General features: G+C 28.1%; 1 protein-coding gene across 1 annotated transcript in view; it reads left to right on the forward strand.

The window, feature by feature from the left end:
* Positions 1-22062, forward strand: part of Usp14 (ubiquitin specific protease 14) — a 59049-nt gene extending 36987 nt beyond the window's left edge. The window contains exons 7-12 of the mRNA XM_075359532.1: positions 5516-5672; positions 7726-7791; positions 11583-11765; positions 17099-17216; positions 19886-20068; positions 21530-22062. Coding sequence (XP_075215647.1) covers positions 5516-5672; positions 7726-7791; positions 11583-11765; positions 17099-17216; positions 19886-20068; positions 21530-21651 — 829 coding nt within the window. The 3' untranslated portion in view covers positions 21652-22062. The remainder of the gene's footprint in view (positions 1-5515; positions 5673-7725; positions 7792-11582; positions 11766-17098; positions 17217-19885; positions 20069-21529) is intronic.
* The last annotated feature ends 479 nt before the right edge of the window (positions 22063-22541 follow it).

Here is a 22541-nt window from a genome sequence, read left to right on the forward strand (position 1 = left end):
ATTACGTAATATTATTAGTAACAATATCCATTGAATTAAAGATACAAATTTTAATAAAAAAGTAATTTATAACTTAAAGAATAAATTAAATTAAAATAGTTGTATTATATTAAAATCTGATAAAACTAATACATCCGTTATATTGTACACTGAGAAATATAATATTTTAACAAAACAATATATAATCGAAAATAACTTTAAAGAAATAGAAGATCCTACTAATAAATTCTTAAAGATAACAAAAAGTTTAATATCAAAATATCGAACTGTTTTTAATTATAACAGTAATTTAAGATATACTAAATTATACCCTTTTAAACCAGTCGCTCCAAAATTAACAGGACTCAAAAATACATAAAACAGGCATCCCAGTGCGAACTTTGATTAATTTTACATCTGCTCCATCTTATATTATTTCCAAAATAATAGATAAAATTCTTTGGATAAAAATGAATGTACATTATACTTAAAAAATGGGTATGAATTAAAAAACTTAATAGTTGGCAAAAACACTAGGATGGTAAGTTATAACTAACATGTATCCTAGCGTACTTATTGATAAAACAATTCATATAATAAAAAATAAACATGAAGAGTCTAAATTTATTGATAACATCATCATTATTATAAGGATTATATGTCAGCAAAATTATTTTGAATTTAACAAGTGATATACACTGGAAAATACTTTGCTTGTGGGATTTCCTTTGTCAGCTATTAGGTCAAAGATATACATACTTACAAGATTTTAAGAGTATGGGTATAAGAGTATAGTTTATGGGATTATTCACACTCATAAGGTTTTATTATGGACTCATTATGTTGTTGATGTTTTTGTTTATGATCCAGTTATAGATAATGAACACCTCATAATTTTAAATAAACTTAATTCATATTATAATGATTTAAAATTTACTTTTGAAACATACATAAACAGAACACTAATATTCTAGATGTTAGCATTGAAATTAACAAAAATAATCGAATTGTAACTTCATTACACAGAAAACCTATAACCAATAAAATAACAGTTTAAAGAAAATCAAATCATCCTTGGTCTCATAAAATTAACATATATACAAATATGATTAACAGACATATTCATTATATACAAAATAATAAATAAAAATTAAACGCAGAAAAATATAAAACAAATTGCAATTCAAAATGGTTATAGTGCCTTGTTAATTGATAATATATATATAAAAAAACAAACATCAAAACTTAATAGTACAATAACTTTAAATCCATTACCTAACACAAAATATTGATAACATTTACTTAAAATATTCATACACTACTGTATTGTTGAAAATATAACCAAAGTTTACAACAAGGAAAAATTTAAACCAGTGTATAAAACTAACAACCACATAATAAAATATTTAAAAAAACAATAAAAATACTGATTTATACAATTTATGTGATGGTTTATGATAAAGTGTAATGATTGTGAAGATATTTATATGGGTAAAACCAATAGATCGTTTAAAGCTAGATTTTATGAACATTTTATGCATAAAAATAAAAAATTTGGCTTCTCTAATGTTGCAGATTACCTTATAAACATTCCATTTCTGATGTTAATACTAATTTAGAATTATTAGAAATGTAAAAAGGAAACATAAATAAAAATTTAGATATTTTAGAAAAATATTACTTTTATAAATAATATAAACAAACATTCAACTTGCAGACATTTTGAATAAAAGCGGCATAGATATTGAGTAAAATATTTATTTAAATAGTACAGTACTCTTAGTGTTTGGCTAGCCATATGCATGTTATTAAATGTTTGCTTTTTATTTTATTTTATTTAATGACTTCATATACCCTTGTATATGTAATCACAATTTTAATCTTTTAATTCTTTAATTTTATGTTTAATACGTAAATTTGTAAATATTATACACGACATGATGCGGGATTTCGCAAAATTACTTTCGTGAGAAATTATATAAATATACAAATAAGGTAAGTTGTCTTATATCTGTACTTGGATGGATTTAATTGAATTATATATATATATTTAAATTTATATTATTAGTGCATAGATGATCTGGGTCTTGAAAGGATTGATTTTAAAAATATATATATTTATATATATCTAATAGTAATAAATAGTAAATTAAGAAATTATACAAAAGCAATTTTGAAAGAGAAAGGTATTTTATACTTAATAGATATTTTTTATATATTTTTTTGCAGACTGTAAGGTACTAAATAGATCTTTTTAGTTTAAAAATATCTTTATATTGTTGTATATGTAACCTGTTAAAATAATACTTGTTATTATAATAGTACTTCAAGATTAAATGCTAATTCTGGAGTTAAGATAAAGTGATATTGTTATATCTCAAGAAAGAACATTACATTACTGTAAAGCTCTTCTGTTACTTAGCGTAACATTTTGAGATAGAGTTTCGTTGTGAATTTTTTCTTTATAACAAGATAAACAATATCAAAAAATTTCAAAACAATCATCTTTAAAATTAAGAAGTTGTTACAGGATGCTTTTTAATTTGATATATTCTCAACCTTCTCAGCTCCACAATCCCCAAAACGTAAAAAAAAATATAATAATTATTTTGTGAACTACCAACACCAACCCAATGAAATCTAGTTAAAACTATTTAGCTTCTTTGATAGTGATGGGTATGAACATGTATGTATGAACTGTACAATCGTGAGCAATTTATAGATTCCAATGCAAAGTGTGTGTATTTATGTTTTAAAACCTTTATTTATGTTTTAAAAGCGTAATTTCATTGAAGATAGTGATTCAGGTTTTGGTTTTATAGTACATGGTCAAACAATATAACCTTTTTTTTCCCAATTAGATTCTTATGCAGAATGGATAAATTTGTGAAAAAACGAAGTAAATCTACATCTACATCCAGTGAATCAATTAGTAAAAAGACAAGTTTGAACAGTGACAGTTCTTTAAATTATGCATTTACCTCATTGGATGAAAAGCCACAGAGCGTTGTTTGCTTTCAAGTCCTCTCTGATAAAAGCATGAGGCCGTCACAATTAATTTGTTACTTGGAAGGTTAGCATTTGGATTATAAAAGCTAACCCTCAGAATTTTTCAAAAGAAAATTATATACTTTGAGAAATCAACAAGCTTCTATTTTTAAATGAAGCCATACTGATAAAAGTACACTTGAAGCATCTTATAGCATTAAGAGTTGATAAGATGTCCAAACCCCATAAAATCACAGAAAATCTCACTGCCTGATGCAATTGATATGATCAGTGTTTTAATAGGCGTGGAAGAAGCAAAAAAATTGAAAAAGATTCTGCTTTCCAATGACACAGTATCAAGGCGAATCGATGGCATGGCTGCCAGTGTTTGCGATCAGATAATTCAGTTGTTCAAGTGATTTTTTTTTTAGTATTCAGTTTGATGAATCAACAAATGTGGCAAACATTTCTCAGTTCTTATGTTTTGTGAGTTATGAATGCGATAGGGACAGGTCAATCAAAGAAAATATGTTATTTTGCAAATCAGTACCTGGTCATGTAACAGGATGTTTTTTTTTTTTTTTGTTTTTTATGAAGCTACTAAAAACTATTAACAGATTGCACAAAATATATTGAAGTATGTAGTACAAAGGCTATAATAAGAAAGAACAATGGATATGTGAATAGATTAAAAGATCGTCTTATATCAAAGATGGAATGGGCACACTGCTTCCTTCACAGACATGCTCTTGCCATAAAAATATGTTCGAAAATCTCAAACAAATTCTTTGTAAAGCTGTAAAAATGGTTAATTTTATTAAAAGTCAACCACTACAGAACAGTTTGTGATGAAATTGGCAAAATTAAAAAAAATCTTCTTTTCTATACAGAAGTCAGATGGTTATAGTGAGGGAAAGTGTCATATCCCGGTTATTGAAATTCAGAGATGAATTAATAATATTTTTCCAAGGTGCACGTACGCCAATCTCAATGTTTTTACAGAATAATGAGTATATTTTGCTGTTGGCTTACTTAGCTGATGTATTTTTGCATTTAAACGAATTTACAAGAAAATGATAAAAACATTTTATTAATTAAAGGCAAAGTTCATGCTTTCATTATGAAACTTGATATCTCGATTATTCACCTTCAAAACAAAAATGTTGATTAATTTCCACTCACTTCTGATTATATTGCAAAAAATTTGAATGAAGAAGAAACTATTATTCACCACCACACTTTGGATAGCATGGATATGTATGTGGTAGCTCAAAATTCAGTTGGTGGAGTATTTCCTGGAAGATAAAAATGATTTCTCAAAGAGGTGGGTACTGAATCCATTTAGTGAAAATCTTGCAACTGCTAAGTTACCAGTTGAGATCCACGACTATCTCATTGAAATGTGCGAATAAAATGTTACTACTAAAATTCACATCTGAAGATTTAGATACGTTTTGCCTTGCTCAACGAAGTGAATATGTAGATTTAGTCACAGAAGCATTGAAAATATTAATCCTTTTTGCCATGTCTTACCTCTGTGAAGAGTGATTTTTGTGTATGGTTGCCCACAATTATAAGAAATTGTCTTTTAGCACTTGAAAACATTTTTTTTGTGTGTTTTTAACATAGATCCACTTATGAAGAAACTTTAAATGAAAAGCAAGCAAAAACATCTCATTAATTTATTTTCTTTACATGTGTGTACTTATAAGTAATAATGTTTATAATAAATGATTTTGTTTTCTTGTAAAATGATTTCATTACTGTTAGTGTATAAAGTTATAGGCTAATTTCACTACCCACCCCCTCTTTCATATCACCGTGATTGTTCCTCTAGAGCAGCAATCTCCAAACGTTTTTAATCGTCTACCCTTAAGATGAAAATAATCATAAGTTGTACCCTATGTAATATAACAATTATATATTTATTTTATGTGTGTGTGGACAAAATCAAATTATTTATTATTTATACTACTTTGGCATACTCCCAAGTATCACTTCATGTACCCCACTTTGGAGACCACTGCCCTAGAGAATTAAATTATTTTTCTCCATAGGAAGATATTTCTCAGAAAAGAAACTGGTTTTATAATTTACTAACTATACACACAACACAAGCAATAAGTAAAGGGAAGTTTTATTAACATTTGATAATTAGACCTATAACTTTTATCATATACGTATACATAAAGAATTTTTACTCTTGAATAGCAGGAGTTAAATATTCATACTTGCATGAATGTTTTTTATTACTTAAAGCTTACTAATTACTTGACTTAATTATACCCTTCAGTTTTCAACCTTGAAAAAATGTTTGAAAAGAATACATGTAAAATAGTAATAAAAAAATTAAACTAATATTTGTAATAAAATTATGTGTAAAACTAAAAGTAATTGTTAAAAATAATGTAAAGTTACTTAAACTCAAAATTACTTTGTAAGCAAAACAAAAGGAATTTTGAACTTTTGGTAACAGCTGTGTATTAGGTTTTTCTACATTCAGTTTTTCTAAATATTATACAGTGTTGTTGTTTTTTTTTGTTTTCAGATCAATTATAGATCAATATTTTGGTGGTACTTTTGATGTTGAATTGAAATGTTCTGAATCAGAAGATGAACCTCCGACACGTAATGAAGAAACCTTCTTACAACTAAGTTGCTTTATTGGCAATGAAACTAAATACATGCAATCTTGCCTTAAATCTGTAAGTCTCATTTTTTTGTTTTCTTTCTATAATTATTTTTACTGTATTTGTACTATAGATTAAGTAACTAATTTATAAAATCATAAATATGTATCACTGAGTAAAATTCTGGTTGTATCATTTCTAATGCAAGTTATTAATTTGATATTATTTCCATAAAATATAAATTCAGAATGTGGCAAAGTTTATCAAGAGATTATTTTTGAAATCACCTTTTTTTTTCTGTTTGAGTAACAGAAATTTTTGTTCATCACTGATTAGTGAGGGATTAGCAACTCAATCTTTTTCTAAATCATTACCTTCTGCCAAGTGTAGGAGTTACCCAACCAAATCAATGCTATTCCTTTTTTAATTTAATGATCTAGACCAATGATTCTCAACCTTTAAAGCTCACTACCCAAAAAAAAAAAAAAAAGAAGAAAATACATAATGAATATTTTGCAAACCCCTTCCTCCCAAAAAAATACCTATTTAAAACCATTTAGCTGCATTGATAGTGAAGGGTATGAACATGCATGTAAGAAGTGTACGAACATGAGCAATTTACTGTATCCAACTTGGTGTGTGCATGCTTCTTGTAATTTGGTCTGCTTTCATAATATTCACTGTGAAAGCGTCATGTTCAAACATGCACATGATACATTTGAATGCATCGTGCTCTCAACAGTATAAAAGAGGTATAAGGAATTGCATAAGCATGCGTCTGGTGCCTTTAAGATTTTAGAAGCATTCATAAAAATAATAATTGAGGTTTCGGTTTTTTAATGTGTGTTCAAACAGTGTACTAGTAGTGATAATAGTATCCTCTCTCTCTCTCTCTCTCTCTCTCTCTCTCTCTCTCTCTCTCTCTCTCTCTCTCTCTCTCTCTCTCTCTCTCTCTCTCTCTCTCTGTGTGTGTGTGTGTGTGTGTGTGTGTGTGTGTGTGTGTGTGTGTGTGTGTGTGAGTGGGTGAGTTTTAGTGAATGAATTGGTAAAAAGACAAGATTGTACAGTGACAATCTTGGAGAATGACAATTTTTAGAATGAAAATTACTTACTTTGAGAAAGCTTCTATTTGTAAATCAAGCCATACTGATAAAAGTACACTTGAAGCATCTTATCTCATAGCATTAATAGTAGAAAAATGTACAAACTCATACAATCGCAGAAAACCTCATATTGTATGCTGCAATTGATATGTTTGTCAGTGTTTTAATATGCATGGAAGGAGCAAAAAGATTGAAAAAATTCTGATTTCTAATGACGTATCAAAGTGAATTGATAACATGGCTGCCAATGTTTGCGATCAGATAATTCAGCAAGCGAGTTGAAGTGAATTTTTTAGTATTCAATTTGATAAATCAACAGATGTGGCAAACATCTCTCAGTTCTTATGTTTTGTGAATGTGATAGGGACAGATTAATAAAAAAAAATATTGTTCTGCAAATCAACACCTGGTCATGCAACAGGACATTGACTGTTTGATGTTTTTTATGAAGCTACTAAAAACTATAACGCAGATTGCACACAGTGTACCTCAATCAAATTCTTTTTAAATTGTAAAAATGGTTAATTCTAGTTTTGTCCGTAGTCTGTAAACAAATGGAAAAATTTCAGTAACCTAATTTACTTAATAATATATTTTTTATTTTGTTTTTTTTAAAGTTATTAATTATATTTCACTTCAAAAACAATTTCTACATAGACCCATTCAATCCTTTGTTCAACTTTATAATTTTATTTTTTTTATCGAATGAAGTCTCCGGTCCATGATTATTATTTAGAAAAGTGATCTATTTAGAAAACATTTCCTATTTTTACAAAAATATTACTTCTGCATGAAGAGTATTTGTAAATTATAATGATTGAAGGTATTCTAAGTATAATAATGGTGGTTCATTTATTAAAATTTGTAATTAATTTGAATTATTTAAAAACTTGTTTGTATTTGTTAAATCTATAGATAATATAATTAAGTATAATATTTTAGCAATAGTCTATAATTACAGATTTGTTTTAGCTTTCTTTTATGATAAATTTACCTAATTTTAGTGTTACTACTTTTTTTTTCAGAAAATGGAAGAACAGATAACAAAACATTCTCCCTCATTAAATAGAGATGCCACTTATCTAAAAACCGTAAGTAGATTATTTTCCGGTTATAGTTAGTTTGGAAAGTGTTATATCATTGCTCTTAATTGTATTGAATTATTATTAAGTAAAACATGCATTTTTTTAAAACCTAATAGAATTTTACAAATTGCAATATATGAGAGTTTATGTGATCTTGGCTATAGTATAAACTGCTGAAATGATTCAAAGATCATTTTGGATACCCAAAATGATCTTTGATAGTTTGATTTTGCTTTAGCCACTAAAAATTAAGTTACATTGATTTTTTTAATAATTATGAAGCCCCCCCCCCCCACCCTTTAGCCAGTTCTGGTCAAGAGAATCTCATTTGAAAAATTTTATGTTTCTGTGTTCTTCCAATAATAAATTATTGATTATTTCTGTAGATGTTTTAATTCATTCATGATTACTTAAAATGTGGGGGTTTTTGTTGTAAAATTAGAATGGTCTATAATTCATTTGAGTACTTAAATTTGCCATGTAGTGCTGGCATGACATAGGGTTTTTTTTAAGGAAGCAAGAACATATGCCTATTGATGGGTCTTTAATATCTGGAAGATAAGCATTTTTTGAGAATATATTTGAGTTGTCCAATGCAATATCATTGATACTTATTCAAGATCATTGAATGACTCCCTGTTTAAAGGTGTCCAGATCTGAGAAATTGTAGTTAAAATAACCTTCAGCTAGTGGAGAAGCCTTGAATCACTTCTTTGTGGAACTGGATTTATCACAATTTTAGTTCCTCTTATTCATTTCAATTCCTTCTATTACCTGACACAAGTAAATAATTTTATAAATTTAATATTTCAGAGGACACTTAAATATACAATTAATGGTTAAGAAAAGTATTTTTAAGATAATTTGTTATTGATACCTATAAAATTGTGCACTACTTACAAGCATGCATGTGGAACAGCTATGACATAATAATATACACAAAGTACAGCAATCTGTGATGAACACATCACAGCATTCTGTGATTCTTTATTTTCAGAAAGTGTACAACCATTAGAAATATTCTCTCAGATGAACAAACAATTTGGCAGTAATTGCATGAACCGTGTTAGTTTTACACACGGGTGGAAAAATTTTAAAGTGTGACCGAGAAGCATCGCTCTGGATGTCCGATAACAATGTTGACTTCGGCATTAGCTTCTTGTATTGATTCATATATGAATAACTGAATTTATATATAATTCAACTGAAGACCGATGACTTACAGTTGAACAAATTGCTGAAAAATGTTGAGTAAGTGTTGTTAAAACTCATTCCATCATTCAAAACAAACTGAACTACCATCAGACTTGTGCAAGGTGGGTTTCCAGTGAGCTTACCATTCACCACAAGCCAAGAACAAAGCCAAGAAATTTCACATTTGTACCGAACTCAATAACAAAGGTGATGCATTTTTGGACTGGATTTTAACCTGTGATGAAACTTGGATACATCATTTTGAGCTGGAGTCCAAGCGTCTGCTTGCAGTGGAAACACCCTGAATTGCCTGTCTTTAAGAAATTCAAAACGCAACCATTGGTTGGTAAGGTCACGTTAACCATATTTTGGAATGCCCATGGTCCGATTTTCTCTGATTATTTGGAGAAACAACACACTATCAACAGCCTATACTACTCAGCCATGAAGCCATGATTGAGAACAGTCCAGCCCGCATTGAAGAGGAACTACTGTGTTAATGTGTGAAAAATGAACAGATAATTATGCCATGAAAAACAAGGAAAAAAATTGTTGATAAAACTAGCTGTAAATATAAATACAATGACTTTGTAGTGAGGTAGTGAGTGCTATAAGAAGGACTATTAACAATTATTTTTTTTGGAAAACCAATCTCCAACCATTTCGCAGGTTTTAGCAGTAGTAAATAAAGACAGTAATCTTCCTATCTTCAGTTAAGGACTTTTTATCGATTAGTGAAAGATATTGGATTTATTTTTGGAAAAAGAAATCGAACATCTGTGAAGATTGAATAATTACATAATTTCCTGGCAGCATTTGTATTAGAAACATTAAAAAATATGGGGAAAAGAATAGAATATTTGTATGAAACCTTATGTGTATGTAAGTCATGCTTACAGTAAAGTATGGCAAGATGTCACAATTACAACAGCAAATGATTTATTTTTAGCAGGATTATCGACTGGACTGAAAACAACTGTTTCCGAAGGACCTCAATTTGTTGTATCTTGTGCCGGAGGAGAGGAAGGATTTCTTGAAGGCAGGGATTTAGTTTTCTTAGCTAAAAAAAGTCAAATACCGACTATCATGATAAAATCCAGAGCTCACATTTTGAAAAATGGATGATAGGTAATATTATGGCAGTACTTCTCAAAGGAAGCTTTATCGTTGTGGATAATCTCTTGAAGAAGAAAGAAAAGATTTCCACTGCTGCTTTAAAAAAGGATTACATTAAGGAGTGACACATCAAAAGGAATCAGTTATCCAGAAGATGCTTTGAAATAAGAACTTCTTATTGAAGTAAACAAAATTAAACATAAATTTCAGACTCGTGTCATTAATGAAATGGCCAAGGTGAAAAAAGTGATCATTTTTTGTTTACTACCCATATCACTGCGAATTTAATCCTATTGAGCTCTTATGGAATCAGATTAAAAGTTTGTGGCTAAATATAACAATACATTTAAAATGGATGATGTTCAAGCACTAATAACCAGGACATTTGCTACAGTAAGTCTTTCACAAAGGAAAAATTACTGTGATCGCATAAAGAAAGTAGAAAATTGAATGTGCAAACAGACAACCTGCAAGAAAATATAGAACCTTTAATAATTTAGGGTAATTGGTGTAGCATTTTTACTGTAAGTTTATTCTGTAAACGTATAAAAGTGTGTATATAATATTTGTGTGCTAACGGAATATATAAATGCCCAAAAAGTTTAAAAAAATACTCAGTATTCTATATTGATACAGCCACCCGGAAGATTTTTTTTTTTGAAAATTAATTAAATCTAAATGAAAAAAGAAACAAGTAAGTTTTCACACAGTGAAACCTTATGTCACTATTAGTCCAAGTCTGTACAAGTTATTTGGCAATATTTCAGATATTTTATTACATAACTGAAATTTTTTAACCGTTTGAAAATTGCCATTTATTATGTCTAACATAAATGTTGTTGAAATTATATCAGTAACGTAGGCAGTGGTGTAATGAACTGCCGATAACTGAATGGAATGTTTTTATTGTGAATATCTATAAACTCCTGTAAAAAAGTCACTGTGTATGCTACTCCGTAATCTCAACTAAACGTGTCATTGAGGTATACTGAACTTCCAAATCCTGAGTTAGTATTTCAGGATTTGGACTAAATTACTTGTTGAAATTGTTTTTGTGTAAAAATTGATGTATTAGTGGGAAATGAGTGACTTGCTTAGTCATTTTAATTGAAAATTAACACAAGAGTTACTCAGTAATGTGGCAGACAAAGAGTAACCACTTCTTTAGTATCTGTTGAGAATTAATAGTTGCTGCACCATGCTTGCTTTTCAATGGCTCTGTTACTTAATTTTAAGCTGGCAATAGTTATAGGGTAAATAAGTGAGACAAATTTAGATATTTATACAAATTTTATTTTGGTCCTTGTTTAATTAAAAATGCACAAATGGGTACTAAGATTATGCATGTCTATGAATAATGATTTCTTATAATCCATTTGCATTAATGTTATTATTTTATTTCTGCTAGAATTTTAAAAATTTTTTGTTTGAATTCTTAAATACAAAACTATGGATTTTGAAAAGTTATAATTTTCTTTTGTTTTCAGTCAAAAATTAAAAGGCTGCCGGCATATTTAACCATAAATTTTGTTAGGTTTTTCTATAAAGGTAAAGGATCAGTAAATGCAAAAATTTTAAGGGATGTTAAATTTCCTATGGACTATGATGCTTTTGAATTATGTACCAAAGAACTTCAACAAAAACTTACTCCAATGAGAGAAAGATTTAAGGTAATTTATGTTTATAAATATTTTTACATTTTTTAATAATTAATTATATGAATATTTTTTATTACCGAGACTTGTTTCTGTTGAATTTTTTGCAATTTTAATCAGAAAATTTGATTTAGTTATCAAGTGAGTCACTACAATAAAAAATCAAGATTGCTGCCATATCGGTTTATGGGCCTACTTTTTGCAATAACTCTGTTCTTTATCGTCTGATTTTTACGACTAAGGTGTTGTTTTGTTTACAGAAAAATACTTCATAATTTTTATAATAAACAAAATTTGATAAATTAATAATTATTAAGATATTTAAGATTGAAAAATTGAAATTTGTCAACGAAGAGTATCGTTATTTATTTTCCTACTAAAAAAAATGTTAGTTTAAAATAAACTACAAAATTTTATGGGTTTATCTCCAACTGTTCTTGAAAAATCATTTTTTTCTTAAAAAAACACAAAATGGTGGACAGACAGAAAAATATGCGTTTTCGGACCTATGTTCACTGGATGTTTTTTCTTCAGTAAAGTAGAATTACTTCCTAGAGTTAGGCCTCACCTTTTAAAGACACTCTGCATGCAGATAGAAAGTATGGAAATGCTTCATATTTCAAAACTGAGGGGTAGTAGAAAATAAAAGCAAGGGCGAATCTACGTAGTTGTAACATTATTTTTCATTTGGTGTGTTTGTGATTTTTGTCCAAGCAAAAATATTAAAACAAACTTTTTTTTTTTAAATAGGAAGATGGAGATGTAACAGATGATATTAATGTAAACTTTTATTAGAAAAGCATTGGTGATCGTTTCTCAGTAAATGTTTATAAGCATTCAAAGTGGAAAGAAACAAAAAAACTGTAGTAACAAAATGTCCGTAGTAACTTTTTTATTTCATATTACTTCAGAATTACATCCAGCAACAAACTTAACACTTAATGCTGTAATATCCCAAACACGAATAAATGTCTTCACAGTAATAAATAACATTAATAATGATGATAATAATAATGTGCAACATTACTACAAATTAAATGGCTAGATCAACAAAATTATTTACTTTATCACAGTATTTAATTTAAAAAAATGAATTAAATGTTTTTGGTCCTAAATTACTTTTATACAATAAATTTTGAAAGCATATCTTCCATAAGAAATGTTCAAAATGCTTCCTCTCTACAGCTTGGTGGGGCCCTACCTTAAGTAATATATGTTTATAATTTGTGTCGTGTTTGGTGGTATATATGAGATTCGTTAATTATATGCCTTTTCAAATCTTCAATGTTTACATTTTGTTTTGTATACACTATGTTTTAAGTAATCCCAAAAATAATACGCTAGAGGAGATAGAACTGGAGGCAGGCCATTCTATGACCTATCCAATGATCTGGAAATGTTTAATTTAAAATCTGCCATGCCCTTAGGTAATAGTAAGGTGGCTCCACAAGTTGCTAAAACCAGGAGTTATCTAAATGTTTTCCAAAATTTTTCTGAGTATTAGGTAATATTCTATTGGCTAACATATTAAACAAGCATCTCCTGTATCATCTCCTGCAAAAATGGCCCTACAATACAATTATCAACAATTGTTCCCCAAATGTTTACTTTCAGGGTTCTACGTATGACCTTCTAACATTCATCTGGAAATATCATTGCTCCAATATCAATAGTTATCCTTATTCACATGGCCATTTAATATAAACCTTTCTTGGTAAGCTTGATCTGTACATCAATCTTAGTATAATATTTATAGATAGTACTTAAGAATATGAGATGGGATTTTTTTAGTGTATAAAAATGTCATGCCCAACTGGGATTATAACCTAAGACCATTTGGGTTAAAAATTGAATTGCAACCTTTCACACCTTGTAAACCTGCAAAACTATTAATGTTATTTTCAAGGAGGCTATATTTCCTTTTGAGGAATTGTTTGTGTCTCATGTTGAGTCATAATGAATATGGAATTTAATAAACTACATGTTTACAAATGAAACATAAATCATTTTTAATTCAACATAATGACACATCTTTCATTCAGTCATTTTACTGATTTATAAATTGGTAAAATTTGTTCTTTAAACAACATTAAAAATTAAAACATTGTGAATTCTAGTTGTTACAAATTTCACTTTAATGCTAAATTATATAATTTTACTAGTTTTTTGTCTTCAGTCATTTGACTGGTTTGATGCAGCTCTCCAAGATTCACTACCTAATGCCAGTTGTTTCATTTCGGTAAACTCCCTTCATCATACATCCCTAACAATTTGTTTTATATTTCTAAATGTTGTCTGCCTGCCCGATTTTTCCCATCTACCCGTCCCTCCAATATCAGAGCGACTATTCCAGGATGCCTCTTAATATGTGGTCTATAAGTTTTTCTCTTCTTTTAACTGTACTTTTCCAAATGCTTCTTTCTTCTTCAGTTTACTGCAACACCTTTTCATTTGTCACTTTATCTAGCCATCTGATTTTAACATTCTCCTACAGCAAAAGCTATTCTTCTCAGGTACTCCGATCGTCCAAGTTTAACTTCCATATAAAGTTGTGTGGTTTTATATAATATTAAAAGTTTCAAAAAGTCAATTTTGGAAATTTAACCAAAAAATGTTTTAAGTTATAAAAAACTTTTAGAGCAGTTAAAAATAAAATATATTTTATATTATCCCTTAAATTATTTTTTATATAAAATTTCAGTATTATAAATTTTCATTAAAAAGTGCAGAAAATTATCAGGTGTTCGCTCCTCCCAAGCCCACTTAATCACACCGCACAACGCAGTGTGATTCTACAATTTTTGGTTTTTGTTTTTTTTTTAATTAAATTTGTTTCTGCTTAATTTTATTACAACTTTACTTGCTAAATTTTCTCTTCAGTTTTAGTTATTGTTAGTCTTGAACATTTTTTTTTTTACAATCTACGAGTTTTCTTTAGTTTGTGGTTCCTTTTTTACTAAGATTTTTTTAAACTTAAACACATTACAAAAAATAATGTAAAAATCAAAATAAAAAATCAAATACAATATACAGTATAACGTAAAATCAAATATAACATTCAATTTACTTATATGTAGATGGTTTAAAATAGCTGTCTATTTCAGTTTGAACTAAGTCCTGGTATTTATTTTTTTCAATAAGCAACTGCACTTCTAATATTAAAATAGTGCCTTCTGGTAATTCTTTTTGTAAGAAACATTGCTTTCACTTTCTAACCTCTTCTGTTGCTTTCTTACTCATGATTGTAAACCCGGGTTCATCATCGTCAAGTCATTGTCATTCATTTTGGAAGTAATCAAGTCTTGAGTCAGCAACAAGATCATGAATGTCAGTCAATACATCCTCTTGTTGAATACATTGTTAGTATTCAAGTACTCTTTGTAGTTTCCAAATGGTTCAATAGGTTCTTGTAATTTACTCTGTTTCACAGAATATTTGTTTGTTTCAGTAAGATTTTCAGTGTCAGAATTGAAGTTAGGTTGTGGAGGTTAATTACCAGCCTTTACAAAATAATTTCTCACTATTATAGCAGTAATCTGCTTTATTGCCATACAAATCCATAAAACTGCATTTAACACTAATTCTTTTAAAAAGCTCATCACATCTGTAACTTCATTCGTTGTTGACAATAAGTACTGTTGTAACATCTTTTTTCTGTACTAAATTTTAAAGTAGTTCTGAAAGATCCCCTGATCAAGCAGTTACACACTGTACTAGTATTTGAGGGAAGAAATATCAATTTTACATTTTCTAATCTAACATTAGGGTGGGATTTTTCATTGTCCAAGAATAGTATGAGTTAGAATTTTTATTCCTGCTGTCCATTTTTCAGAACTGATTGAACAGTTTTTATAGGTAAGTTCATTGTCCGCTTCCATTATTGAGAACTATTTTAATCATTAATATCACAATAAAACTGCCAGCGAAGTGTCTGATATTAAGAGTAGTCCGTTACGGAAGTTCCTGTTACAGGAAGTTTCATTCCATAATGACAATTTTATTAATATTTAAGGGAATAAAATTCCTTCTGGACCATTCCTTGACTTTATTAATATTTTCATGAAACAGTACGTTTCTGAAATTAAATTGAGAGCCAATTTTAATACCATCTCCATATATTGCTGAATCTCAATCCAAGATTTTTATTGAAATGTATGTAAATTAAAAAATAATGATCCCAGTTTGACCACAGAATGTATATAAAAAAAGTCTGAGGCCGCATCATTAAACATGACCTTACTGCCACCAAGTATTACAATATTCATTTAAGAAAATATTTTGAGAAACCATGCAATTCCTGTTTGATTAAAAAAAATTTGTTGTGATAATTTGTCAAAGCCCTTCTAAAAATCCAAATACATAACCTACATGGCCTTTTCCTCCACTGCTAACTCAATATTTGTTAAAAAATTACACAACCTTGTGACTGTTGAATGCAAATTGTCAGTTTGGCTGCAATTGTGTCTGTATAAATTTCTTGATTTGTTCTGCATAATTGATGTTTGTGGGGAAAAAACAAAACCAGGACTCAGTTATGATGCAAATACTTAAGTTTATGCTTTATCTAATTACATAAAATGCCAGTTGTTTTAGCAGCAGGTTGGTCTAGTGGTGAGCTCATCATCGCCAATCAGCTGATTTTGAAGTCAAGAGTTCTAAGGTTCAAATCGTGGTAAAGGTAGTAGTTACTTTTTATATGAATTTGAATACTAGATTGTGGATGCTGGGGTACTTTGGTGGTTGGGTTTCAGTTATCTACATTGGGAAGGCAATGGCAAACCACCAACAAAACCTGCCAGGAAAATTCCAATGGCAAAAACATAAATGCCTAGGAATCATCAAGGTTGAATGTGACTGAATAGTTAATTTTTTTTTTTTAGTTTTTGTTTTTCTAACCTTAACTTGTTAAATAATTGATTTATCATATTGTAAAGTTTAATACAATTTCATATAGATCTTTATAATATTTTTTTTAAGTGTTAAATTGTTAATAAATCATTCATTCATTTAATATAATAAACGTCTCCTACCTCTATGAAAAAGACAAAATGGCATCATTTTCTTTTTTATATTTTAAATATTTACAATAGCATATGAATTTTTTTTTAAATTTACATTACTTTATAGTCAGTGAGAGGAATTTCATTAAATCTTTGAAACTTTTAGATGACATCTGAATAATTGTAAAATTTTAGATTGAGTTCCTTAGTTAATTGGTGTGGATTTTATGAAATCCATAAACTAATTTGTATGAAAGACAAAACGCCTGTCATACCGAAAACATTTTGACAAGTATTTTTTTATGAATACGAGGTCATTTGATTAAGTCACTTAATTTTTTTTTTCAGGAACTTGAAGATAAAGAAGTAGAAGAAGCAACAAGTTTCAAAGGTAAAGATAAATCTCATAAAGGTGATAGTAGTGAAAAGCCTCCAAAGAAGCAAGTTCCATATTGGTTTGAAGATGGTATGATAAATTTTTGTTAAAATGATAAAAAGTAATGGTTAACTAAATCAATTATTATTAATAATTACAGTATATTTTTTTCTATCGATGATGATTCTCAGTTAAGGACTGTTCAGCTGTAAGACATAAATTTATCTCAAAACAAAAGAACATAAGCAGTACGTATAATTGGGCCATTTTCTATTTCCAGGCAGTGTAGTTGTATGTTGTTTCTTTTTTTTACCAATATCTTAAATATTACTTTAATTTGTCTCATTAATCTTTTTTTAGGTACCTAAAATTTCCCCTATTTAGTCAGGACAATGTATATAATGCAAACACTTGTAAAGACTTACTTTGTTTTTTATACTTGTCCTAACCTTATTTTGGGTATAACATAAATAAATACCTGATGTACAAGTTTTTTTCTGAGATTATTGATGTTCATTATACAGCAAGTCTGTGTGATGACACTGAGGAGGCAATGGAATAAAACTTCATGCCTCACTTTTTTTATTAAAATTATAATGGAAAATGCTTATTTTTAGAACAATTGGTAATATTTACCTTGTAACTGCAAAAAGATATATTACTATTATGTCTTCAATTGAAAAAAATGAATGAATGGAAAAATGTTCCAAACAGTGTTCTCTCTTTATCAATAACTTACTCTGAATATGCACTTAATGATTAATAATTTACACATAAAGAATATCAGCATCTTCAAGATTGCAAAACCAAACAGTTTATACTGGTAATTTTATTTGTGTAACAATTAACATCAATAATTGAACTCTGCTATGTTTTAAACAATTAATATTTGTATTAATGTGTTTAAAAAATTAATGTATTTTCAAATAATTAACAGGTTCACATTGTAAACCTATTGAAATACTATAACAGCTTATATTGTAGGGTATAATTGAAATGTAAAATAATATATGTATAATTCACACTAAAAAACTTAAAAATTATTATTTTTTTTTTTTAATTTAAGTTGCCAAGAGGCGATTTTAATTTTTTTTTTAATTACTTCTCAAGGGTTAAACTATCATATCCAACAAAAGAAATCAGGTGTGTTATGTCAGTAGAATTAAAAAGTGGATCAAGCCTACTGTGATGTTATAAAATATAAATAAAAATAAATGGATGTAAACATGCTCTGTTTTTGTATAATACAGAAGAGAAACGAGATATTTTAACTTTGTTGCCATGTGCCTGTCCCTAATTTGCTGGTTAGGATCAGTTGACCTGTACTGTCATAATTTTAGTCATTATTTTTTTGAATAATAAGAACTGAGTGAGATAAGCTGGCATCCTCCTGTAGAATTGCCTGGCATTATAATTAAGAACTAATTTGGGAACTTGACTAATAATTAGGAAGACCCTGTTGTCAATTCAATATTTCTTACATATAACTTTCCATGCCCAAGATACTGTTAATTTAATTGAGTGTAATCGGCTCAAATTAATAGCTTATAATATATTATTTAGATTTATTAGTCTTTGGTTTATAAAGTATATAATTAATATTTATCAAATAATATATTATGTAATAAATAACTACTTATTGTGCAATAAGTAGGCTACAATTAAATATTCATAATTTTTTTCTTCAACTATTGCTTATTAATAAATTATGGTATTGAAATATGAATTGATTATTTAAATAAATATATTTTTACAATCATAAAAGTAGTAGGTAGTAGAATAATGATAGCCTATGTGTTAGTTTTGTACTGATATTCTATTTCTGTTTTTTGGTTTTTTTTCTTATAAAATAGATTAATAATTGCTAATTTATTATAATCTTATTACTCCAATTTGTCGCAGGTGATGATTTTTAAATCAAGCTTTAGAATGGATGTTTAATGTTCATTACGAGTTATAGTAATTATTTTTTGTAAACAGGGTATGTAAAATGGAAAGAATGAAAAATAAATCGTTATAATTATTATTATTATTATTATTTGCCTTAAAATATTTAAGAATATTTATTACAATATTTATTTTTGAATTTAAGCTGTAAATTCTGCCCTGGTTTTGAAAATCTGTTATTTTCTTTAATTTTGCATATTAATACTCTACTTTACATCTGCATGTATATTTTATTTTCAGTGTTTGTTGTAGTATATTCTCCCTAACAGACTTCACAAAAATTAATAGTATTTTTTTTAATTTAATCTATTATTATACTGTCATTCAGCATTGTTGTAGTTTACTAGTTCTTGTTCAAACATGAAACATTCCTGACCAATACCATTAATAAAACCCCAGTAAGCTTAGAAGAATTAATCTTTGAAGCTTGAATTGTAGCAAAAGTGGTTGGTCATCCTAACCTACTTGGTAGTTTAGTGATAATTTGGGAATTAACAGGACATCTGTGTGAATTTGAGTTAGTTGCTGATTAAAAACAGTTTCTGGAAGTAAATGAATTGAATACCAGCAGAAAAAGAATAAAGAACTAGTTATTTTGAGGAAGGAGATGAGTATAATTATGTAGGTAGCAATAACATAATTATAATTTTAAACATACTATTTGACTATCCTGAAATGAACAGTTTTAGGTATTCTACATAAAACTTTTTTTGAGTGTCATATAAAATTAATATTTAATTCTTGATATTTTAGTATAAATCTCACTTTCTATGGGTTTTTATGTTAAAGAAAAAATATTACACTTGTTTCAGACATCGGTTCAAATAATTCAGGTTACTACAGGCTACAAGCAGTGCTGACACATAAGGGACGTTCGAGTTCAAGTGGGCATTATGTAGCTTGGGTCAGGCAGAAGGAGGATAGATGGGTGAAATGTGATGATGATCAAGTATCACCGGTCTCAGCTGAAGATGTATTGAAATTATCTGGAGGAGGTAATCATTGTATATCAGTTGGTTGAAGTATTGCGTAATAGTTTTTTTAAATGGCATATATATATAAAATTCTAAATGTAAAAATTGTATTGGAAGTGCTGTCAGTTCTGGTGTTAAAAAATTACTGTATAATAATTCATTTATACGATTTGTTTAGCTCTCAACTCGTACAGTAAATAGTAATCTAAGAAGATTTAAGACTTCATGAATAAAAAACAACTTGAAAGAAAGTTTGGTTTTCATTTTCAAGCATGACCACTATCTTTAGATGTGAGATCTTTTAGTCAAAAAAAAATTATGTTAAATCATGTTATTTCAGATTTATGGTATAAATTTACATTGTTATGTTAGATCTTAATTATTACTTCAGATGTATTAAATTGACTTGTCTGATATATTTTTGTGTGACTATAAACCTCTGTATCTAATTCAGTTAGCTTGTAGAGTTAAAGTAATTAAACTGCGCATATGAGTGTTCAGACAACTAGTCAAGCATCTTCTGGAAATCCTGATGCATGTAAAAGAAACTACACGATGTTAGTATTCAGTAACTATGTATTCAGTAACTATTTTATTTTACAAACATTATACATATATTTTAAATTTAAATAACTCATGTTAAATTATCAATAAATATTTCTTATCATGTTCGTCACATCTCATAACCCATGAGTATTTTATTCATTACAATTGTTTATTGTTACGTAGTTTCCTTCAGTTTTTTAAGAGTTATGAAATTTCAATTATCCACTACTAGTAAAAATTCAGTTTTGTTTTCTGTTGTTATTCAATTCCCAATATTTTGGTTCAAGAGTATCCACTACATGTTTTATAGAGTTTTCCATTCTTGCTGGTCCATTTTATCAATGGCTTTTAAGCATAAATTTTTAACATCAGATATTTTACATAACTTTTGATTTGTCCTCCAAATTAACTCAGTCGGTTTGAGTTCTCAGTTTTTGCTAATTCATCAATTTTATACACATTAAAATTCTTTTAATATGCAAAACCCTTTGCAATAATTGGATTTTAAGTTCAAAAATTGAATAATTTGACCTTTTGAGAACAAAAGAGATCATATGAAAAGAACAAGAGTTTTAATAGAACAAATGTTTGATTACATGACTACTATATAATAATTATATGGTGGCTAGATATGGCCTAGATGTAGATGTACGTTGTGAATTGGCACTGATACATGAGATGTGACTCAGCAGAATCATGATGAAGTCACATAAATGTGATGTTTGTTTATTCTTCTCTCTACAAGCTAACCGAATATAGTATAAATAATGTTGATTGTGAATGCTGCACTTGGTAATTATTTGTTCTTTGGTAAATCATTTCTAAATAATCATATAATTCAAAGTAATTGTAATGTTATATAACAATTAAATATTTTCTATGTTTAGTAATAACGAATTAATATTCCTAATTTCGTCTTGTTGTTTCTCTGAACAGGTGATTGGCATAGTGCGTATGTGTTATTGTATGGGCCGAGGATTCTTGAATTGCCAGCCGATTTGGAATCAGCAACAACTGTCACAGCTGACAGCACTGCTACTCAAGCAACTGAATCTTGAATTGAATATCAAAATATTTGTTACTATGATTTAAAACTGCTGTTTTAATGGTATGCATTTGCTGTTCTCTTCCGTCTTTTGATATATCAAGATCGCTGCTATTATTATGGCAAAGCTACTTTATTCGATTGTTCTCTTAAAACTTTTCTGATATATTGTAATAAAAGTTTTAAAACAACTTATTATATTCTTTTTTTTTTCTATTTTCTTTTCATTTTAACCTACCCATGTCAAATGTAATACATGTATATTTATATTAATGACTGTTAAGACATTTTATTTTTTGCCTTTTTAAATTTTATAACTATATTTATAATAAATAGTAATAATAGTTAATATAATTTTAAATTTATTTATTTTCAGTACTAATGTTATATATTAAAGTTTAAATAAAATTTAATAAATAATATATTTTCAGTGAAAAGTTATTTTAACCTGTATTAAGGAACATTTTCAGAAAATAGTTTTTTTTCATTGTTCTTGGTTAATTCCTTTTAAACCCCTTAGTTATCTCTTAACCTTTTGTTACTACTGCTTATGAAAAAAAATTATATTTTATCAACTTCAGGTTTACATTGTGATATTCTTTTATTCTTGATATTGAGGAGAAAATGACCTTTTCTGGTTTTTGCTTATTAAAAAAAGTACTTACACTAAAATAGTTATATAATGTAATGAAATAAAACTTTTTTTATGTTATATAACTGAAGAACTTAAGTAAATTTTGTTAATTTGGTTAAATCGGGTTGTAATAAACTAAGTTCAAGTAAATGGAGTACATATCATATTTACTGTTGCTCTGAAATAACATAGCCTGCAGTTATTGATGTATTTCTATGCTAGGATGAAATCCATGTTCTTCTGAATTTTCTCTATCTTACATTTCAAGT

Source organism: Lycorma delicatula, chromosome 3 (genome assembly GCF_047948215.1).
Source record: "Lycorma delicatula isolate Av1 chromosome 3, ASM4794821v1, whole genome shotgun sequence".
In the NCBI taxonomy this organism is placed as follows: domain Eukaryota; kingdom Metazoa; phylum Arthropoda; class Insecta; order Hemiptera; family Fulgoridae; genus Lycorma; species Lycorma delicatula.